Here is a 7755-nt window from a genome sequence, read left to right on the forward strand (position 1 = left end):
GGTCTCATTCGTAGGCTGTGCCAATGTTATTGTTGTCGTGTAATTAGCAGCTCTGCCTCACAGTTCAACGACATTTGAGACTGAGGTAGACTATGTTTAAGAAAAACTTAGCCGGCTAAGCTCAAAATAGATCAGGAGAAAATGGTCAAATTGTTGGGATAAATGATTGCATTGCCTCCTTTTATTTTTGTCCTATAACACTCTATCATGTAGAAACTTCTATTGAGGAATGGACGATACTTACAAAAGCCTCTTTTGTGTTTTTATAACCTCTTTTCTTGGTGTAATGACATTTATCTTGCTTGTCATTTTAATTTAAGGTAAATATATATTTTCGCAAGTAAATCAATTAGGGACAGCTTACGGTGTCTTTTTTAAAGCAAATATTAGTAATCTCCCTCCGTCCCAAAATAAGGGTCTTAACCTCAACTTCGTACTTCCTCCGTTTCAACATAGATGACTCAACTTCATACTAACTTTAGACTCAACTTCATACTAACTTTAGTACAAAGTTGGGTCATCTATTTTGAAACGGAGAGAGTACTATAGTACAAAGTTGAGCCACTCGTATTGAAACGGAGGGAGTATGTTTCACAAAATCAAGTGCGCGTGTTATAACTCTTTTTTTTTTGTAATCATTAGATATTTTTTGAACATTTTGGTACTTATGGCACGACAACTTGCACCAAATCTGCATCCGAAAAACTAGAGTATATATGGCGGTACTTAAGACAGCAGAGTTTCGAGTCCTTCAACCTGCAAACTTCTTTTCAGACATCAATTGAGCAGTCTTAAAAATACAATGCGGCGAGAACGCGGATTATGTGAACAACCCTGGCTAGACTTACAACTCAATAGGTGAAACAACAAAGAAATGAAGGCAACAAGAACCAAATCACCACCCCATGACTAATAATATCTGAACACGCTACAAAATGTGTAACTATTTTTTCCCTGGGTACCATGATGTGGCACCAGCAGGCTGCAAAAGCTCCTTGTATGGCTAGGGTTGGCGATCTCCAGGCTCGTGATGAAACTAAGAACCTTCAAGAGCGGCTGGGGTGGATGATTTGGCTCGCGCTCCTGCCGTCTTTAGGCTGCAACTGGTTCATTTACAGAATGAGAGACACCTGAATTAACCTGTTGGGAAAGAAAGCATGGCTTACAGCTGTTCAGAGTCATGGCCTGAGAATTTTTCTAAGCGGCTGAATAGAGGAGACATCGATCTGTACCTTGGCCGCTTTGAAGAGTTCGTCGAGGACTTCGGACAACGTTGGGTGTGCATGAACAGCAAGCTTAAGTTCCTGCAACGGCGGAGGCCGTTGTGTTACTATAAACTAAACTGCTAAGCAATGGAGAGGAGTAAAGAAAAAACTATCAGCTATACTCACTTGCAAACGAGTTCCTAGGGCAATGGCATTTGATGCCTCGTGGATGAGGTCAGCAGCATGCAAACCCAAGATGTGAACACCAAGAATTTCTCCCGTGTCAGGTCGGTAGATCATCTGCAAGGAGGGACAAACATTGTCAAACTCAAAATATGTCAGTGGACGCAAAACTGTGATCCCCGAGAGCAAAGTCTGGAAACAACGCAACAAGTAGAAAACTTTATGTTAAAACAGAATCACCTTAGCAATTCCGTCGCCTTCATTTTCTGCCAAAGCTTTTGTGTTGGCCTTAAAGCTGGTCTTAACAACACTTACTTCAAATCCTTCGTTATCAGCCTTTTCTCTGGCTTGCGGCTGCAACATATTCAGCACACCCGGTCAAGTGTTTTTCTCTTTTCGAGATATGGTACATATCAAATGCAGTAACAGAATGCATTAAATTAGTTTCAAAGAAAATATATTAAAAAATGTTTTTTTAGTATAGATGGAAAATGCATGAACAAGACAGAACTAGGAGTTAAGATCCTCGACTTACCTCTGTCAGCCCAACCATACTGATTTCTGGATGAGTGAAACAAGCAGCTGGGATGCTTAAATGGTTTAGAATGTGGTCCCTCCCAGAGATTTGCTCAACGACTACATTTTCATAGAATTACACATTACACAACTATAGCAACAAGCACTCATAGGAGCAACAACACAAGTGCATGTATCAACAACTTCGGAAATACCTGAGATTCCCTGTGCACTGGCAGCATGGGCAAGCATGAGTTTACCATTCGCATCTCCAATGCAAAATAAATTCGGCACCTACAACATATCATATGTTAATATCCAAACGGGCCATTGGGAAACAATTGTTCAGTGTAACAATTTGTTTATGCAACATACCACATTGCCATCAGCATCCGTGACTTGCATCCGCTCATCAACAGGAATAAAACCACGCTGTGTAACAACATTAATCTGAAGAAAAAACAAATTATATCCACGGTTAATAAAACTGCAGCATTTTCTTCTGACAGCTACACTTTCAAGTACTCACATTTTCCAAGCCAAGTCCGCTGGTAAATGGTGCTCTTCCAGTGGCTATAAGGGCTGCGTCCACCTACACACACAAATTTCCGCTCACATAAAAGCCATTGTCGAAGTGCAGCAAATACGTTGTTTATATTTCCAACTTACATGAATGAGCTAAGCAAGAAATGGTCAAAATAAATAGTCGATATATTGGCAAGTGTGGTTTGGAAGATATGTAGCAAGAATTTATTCGATTAAATCATCCATCACAAGATGATAGAAATAATCAAAGTGTGCATGTGTTGTACCCTAGTAAAGATGTAGCCAGCAGGACTGCAATTGTAACACCTGCGTACAAGAACAAAAATATATTTAAAATGTAATTTACCTCAAGTGTTTCTTTGTGTTCCTTCGTTTTGGCATCAATGAGCTCAATCAACACAGGCTTTCCATCCTTTGCCGGAGTAATCTTGAGGCAAATGCATCAACAATTCAATATACATATGATATGAATATATTTTATCTAAAGATTCTACTGTGTGAGAAAGGTTAAGAGTGGATGGTGAAATTAACCTTGCTTGCAAAAACACCAGTGTGATAGTCAATTTTCCTTGTATTGATAAGGACTCTCTGGGCCAATTTTGCGATTTCAGGATCAAAACCAGGCATCAGCTGGTCAAGAGCTTCAACAAAGGTAACCTGCTCGATCAAAATTGTGTAACTTTAGGCCATACATTACAATATAATCAGCATACACCTGTAAGCAGCATTTGGTCCAAACATTTTGCTACAATATCTAACAGAATCCTCAAGCACTTTCTGAAGTCGAATATGTGTGAGTATCTGCATGCCAGTAAAATAATAGTAACATATGCAAAGCAGAAGGTGTAAAGATGCAAATGGTAGGAATCTTTTGCAAGTAATCATGTAACCAGTAATCATGTTTCTGCATTGAATGAAGTGACTGCATGGGAACACTATCAGATATACACAGATATTCCTAAAACATGATTAAATCCACTCCTTCAAATTTGTTGACAGCAAGAACTTTCTGTTACCTCGCTTCCTAGAGCTGTGTACACATCGCTGAATTCAAGTCCAATATAACCACTTCCAACAATAGCTATCCAGTCCGGAACGGATTCAAGTTTTAATGCATGGTCACTAGTAAATACAGTCTTGCCTGCACAATAACAAACAGTATTAGAGAAATAAAACAAAAAATGATAATCAATACAACGCGCTTGCAATAAGTGTGTCAAGATTCGTGTAATGGAGTCGACAATTGTTGGAAATGGTTACAGTTTTTTTTGTATTATATTTTCCTGCGTATCACTTAGAGAAACAAAATGTACTCCACTTGAACTAAACTCGAGGACAATTGGAACATTACAAAAAAATTAAAAAGGAAAAACTGCATCAACAAAAGCTACCACAGCTAAATAGTATTTAGTGTATATATGAAAAATGGTCATCGTACTACATTATTAGCATAGCTTGCATGTCTGATTTCTGTTCTTAATTTGCAGGTTGGAGTTCAACCGAAATTTTAATGAATACAATAAGTATGGAAAAAAGATTCTGAATGTCAAATTAGTAGTGTAATTAATCTAGAAGAATGATCCATCAAGAGAAGAATCAGCACTTACCGTCAATTTCTATGCCCTTGGGAACAAAAGGAACTGATCCAGTGGCAATGATGATGTTCTTTGCAGTGATTTCTTTTTCTGGAAAACCAACTTTTCCGTATCGTACCCTTTGCTTTCCCTGATCACATCATGGACGGAAATAAGTAAATCAATAAACGAAATTCTGATGTTTTTTCTCGAGAAAACGCAAAAGACCTTTGCGTTTCTTTTCGTTCAAAAGGTAGGAAGTCAGCTACAGTCGTCCTAGGACGAAATTCTGATGGTTCGAATGCATGCACTTTTCTATAACAATTCCTGCATGGTAGGGCTGTAAACAGACAACAACAAGAAACCCTTTCAATCCCAAACATGTTGTGGTAGGCTAGAGTTGAAACCCATACGATCTTGAAACCTAGTTATGGTTCTGGTACGTGGATATCTAACTTCCACACACCCCTGTCCATGCTATCACCATAAACAGAGCCACACATATTCCATGCTATCACCATAAACAATAGATAATGCTATATAATTTACGACCCAACTGGTTGAATCAAGCAGTTGCGGCTTGCAGTCATTATATATGCCTATCTCGGACATTCAGTGGCTCCACAACTAGCTAGGACTTGGCTTTCCTTTAGCAATCAATGCAAAGTTTGCGAGATCAAAAAGTATGCATGAGACATGCAAATACATTTCCAGATACAGTCATCAACCTTTTATATCAGGCCTGTTTTAGGATGTGCAATCAAAAAACTTTAGCATATATAATTCTATGTTTTTAAAGCGTCCCTAAGGCGACGCCTAGGCGTCGAAGCGCTCCCCCTCCGCTTTGGAAAATCGACCGCTTTGGGCGCCTAGGCGTCCAAAGCGCCCGCCTAGGCGCCAAAGCGCCCCCCTTCCCTAAGGCGGTAAGGCGTCGCCTTAAAAACATGGATATAATTCATTGAAAAGTGTTAGCTTACAAAGGTTGATAGAATTTGTACAGTTAAAAAACTTCTACTTGTACAGGCAAGCAAGTAAATGATTTACAGAGGACATACCACAATTTTGCCAAACCCAGTTAATATATCCACTCCCATAGCCTTCATTGAATTAGTCAAGTTGCTTCTGATTTTGGAGGCAAGATTATTTGCATGATCAGCAACAGCTTGTCTGTCATATCCAGTTGAAGAAACCTAATATAAGGCAGAATATGCTCAACGATTAATTGATTGTGCAGGACAAATGATGTAACATGGAAGGATGAAAAGGCAGCACATGCCAACAGGTAATGCTTGTAACTTGTAAGGACAGAGCATACTTCTTGTAAAATATACATAGTAAATTTAGGACAATCTCACATGATAAAGGGCAACATAAACATATAGAAAACTCAAAGCATTGTGAAGAACAAATAAGGGAAGATTAATAGAATTGACATGGGTAACTTCTTAAAAATAGTTATCAAGGTTATATACACTCCATGAGGTAAGTGTTAAACAGGCATGCTGAAACTCAAACTGTTTATCTTCCTATGCTTACTGTTGAATTGTTGACTTTGCGAACCTACTCAAAGTCTCCTCATGCTTAGCATTTAGCAATATGCATGTATAGTTGTAACACATTCTATGGCCTGTTCTCAACCCATCATCATTGCATCCAGTTATACCTGTAGACCCAGGGACTTCATGTGATGTTCATCATGAAGCTCTCTCATCCGACCACTGACAGCAAGAAGTGCTTTGGACGGAACACAGCCCCTGTTCACACAGGTCCCACCCACAACATCTCCCTCGATAATGGCGGTTTTCAACCCCTGCACCAATTGGGCAAGATAAAAAACATGAAGAAATGAGAAATAGTGATGGAAGCAATGTCAGACAGACTTATAATTCTGTAAGCTTCTTTGCTTGTATGTTATAGGAGTTGAAGTTCATAACAAAAAGGTGGGCATAATTCTATATTTCTATTTCTCGGTTATATCACCAAATGTGGAGAAGGTTGACTAAGTTCAACAATCCAACTATACTGCCAACAGGTGTGTCAACATCCAGTCCAAAGATGGACAAACACTAGAACAACTGATCAGTAACTATTCGCTGGTGCTGTAAAGAAGTTTACATTTATTTCAAGTGCGTAAGTCGCTAATTATACATTCCACCCATTTGTGCACGCTGATATTAAAAAATGGTTCGACCAACTCAAAGAGACATCAATTTAATTGATCACGAGGGACCCTGCAGCTACTGCATGAAATCCTCGAGCAAAAACATAAACATCAATTCACCACATTTAAACAGAATTCCCAGCTCCAGCACCGGTTGCTAATCGAAGCTTGCAAATTAAATGTAAGTTCCAGCAGAGTATGAAAAGTAACGTGGTTTAACTCTGATAAGTTGACAGAAAATCATGAACACGAGCAGCACTGACCTCCTCCACGGCGTGGAGCGCGGCGCCGTGCCCACCGACGCCGGCTCCGATGATTACGAGGTCGTAATCGAACCCGTCGCCGCTCCCCGCCGCGCCGTTCGCGGACGCCGCCCTCAGCACCGCGCGGCTGGTGGCCGCCGCGGCGTGAGAGGCCCGCAGCGAGCCGCACGCGAGAGCATCGCCCCGTAGCCCGCAGAACCGGATCTCGCTGGGCCGGCGCCCCGCCGCCGCCTTGGATCTGGCGCCTCCGCTGGCGATCGCCGAGGCCGAGGCCGAGGCGGAGATGGAGACGGAGTGCATGGCGAGGCGAGAGGCTGGCTAGGAGGCTCGCGCTCGGGGCGTGTGTGGTATGAAGGGGAGCGGGCAAGCGCGGGCGGAGATGGCGAGAGTGGAGTGTGGCTATGCTGGCCTTGGGGGTTTACGCGAGGGGCGGAGGATTCGAAGCGGGGAGGAGGCGGAGGAAAAGAAGACGGCGCTGCGAGGTGGGGTCCACACGTCAGTGCGGCGGGCCAAATGTTTGACAAGAAAAAATAAGAGTGAAGTCTAAAAAAAACCTTGAACTAGTAGAGCTGTTTGACAAGAAAAAATAAGAGTGAAGTCTAAAAAAAACCTTGAACTAGTAGAGCCAGTCAGAATTAAACCTCAAACTCCCAATCCCTGAAATTGGTACCTTGTACTTAGCGATCCCGGTCAATTTCAACCCTAAACCAACCATATGTGGTTTGCCGTACCGGGAAAAAGGATGATCCCGGCAGGGATTATTGTTTCTTTCACTGACTTTGCGGTCCCACTTGTCATATTCATCTTCTCCCCCGAACTCTCCCGCTCGTGTCCCTCATGGTCGGGACTGGCCGTTGTCCCTCAGAAATCTTAGCACGCTGTTCTCCGGCATTAGCGTGTGGTCATGGACAACGAGCAGCCGCGCTCTTTCTTCGAGATGCACGACGGCGAGGAGACGTGGGACATGGCCGCGCAGGAGGTGCTTCGTCGCGGAGGTGCTTCTTTGGAGAGCCGCGAGCGAGATGTCTTCCTCTTTCGTGGTGTGCGCTCGATGGCCCTGCACGTCGTATGCAGCGTCCTGGATCTGCCTCACCTCGTCGCGGAGGCCCCACCGACGGTGAGGAGCGGTTCGCCGCCGGCGTTATGTTCCCCGTACAACGCTGTTCAGCGACCTGAATGTGTTGGGCTCAAACGGGATTAATAGCTTCGGAAAGAGATGCAAGTACAAAAGGCTAACCTAATCAAGCAAGCAAGCAGGTGGATTGATTCCTAAGCTAGCCATGGGATTTATTCGTGAGTTTATGGAC

The 7755-nt window shown here is 42.5% G+C and overlaps 1 protein-coding gene across 1 annotated transcript; it reads right to left on the reverse strand.

The window, feature by feature from the left end:
• Nucleotides 1-740: 740 nt before the first annotated feature.
• On the reverse strand, nucleotides 741-6895 carry LOC123038214 (dihydrolipoyl dehydrogenase 2, chloroplastic). The gene is made up of 15 exons (XM_044462108.1): nucleotides 6449-6895; nucleotides 5688-5834; nucleotides 5080-5214; nucleotides 4058-4175; nucleotides 3467-3591; nucleotides 2982-3107; nucleotides 2797-2877; nucleotides 2434-2496; nucleotides 2280-2354; nucleotides 2120-2198; nucleotides 1924-2024; nucleotides 1629-1742; nucleotides 1392-1505; nucleotides 1233-1304; nucleotides 741-1140 (listed from the first exon to the last, which is right to left on the reverse strand). The coding sequence occupies exons 1-15, from the start codon at nucleotides 6746-6748 to the stop codon at nucleotides 1093-1095; spliced, it is 1698 nt and encodes a 565-aa protein (XP_044318043.1). The 5' UTR covers nucleotides 6749-6895; the 3' UTR covers nucleotides 741-1092.
• Between the last annotated feature and the right edge of the window lie 860 nt (nucleotides 6896-7755).

Source organism: Triticum aestivum, chromosome 1A (genome assembly GCF_018294505.1).
Source record: "Triticum aestivum cultivar Chinese Spring chromosome 1A, IWGSC CS RefSeq v2.1, whole genome shotgun sequence".
Taxonomy (NCBI): domain Eukaryota; kingdom Viridiplantae; phylum Streptophyta; class Magnoliopsida; order Poales; family Poaceae; genus Triticum; species Triticum aestivum.

Bases quoted from the DNA above. Each gene is read 5' to 3' on its own strand.
- LOC123038214 (XM_044462108.1), bottom strand. From the start codon at position 6,748: ATGCACTCCGTCTCCATCTCCGCCTCGGCCTCGGCCTCGGCGATCGCC. The intron at 4,176-5,079 runs GTATGTCCTCTG...TGATGTGATCAG, and splicing joins CTGGGTTTGGCAAAATTGTG to GGAAAGCAAAGGGTACGATA. The intron at 2,497-2,796 runs GTAAATTACATT...TTGTGTGTGTAG, and splicing joins AACACAAAGAAACACTTGAG to GTGGACGCAGCCCTTATAGC.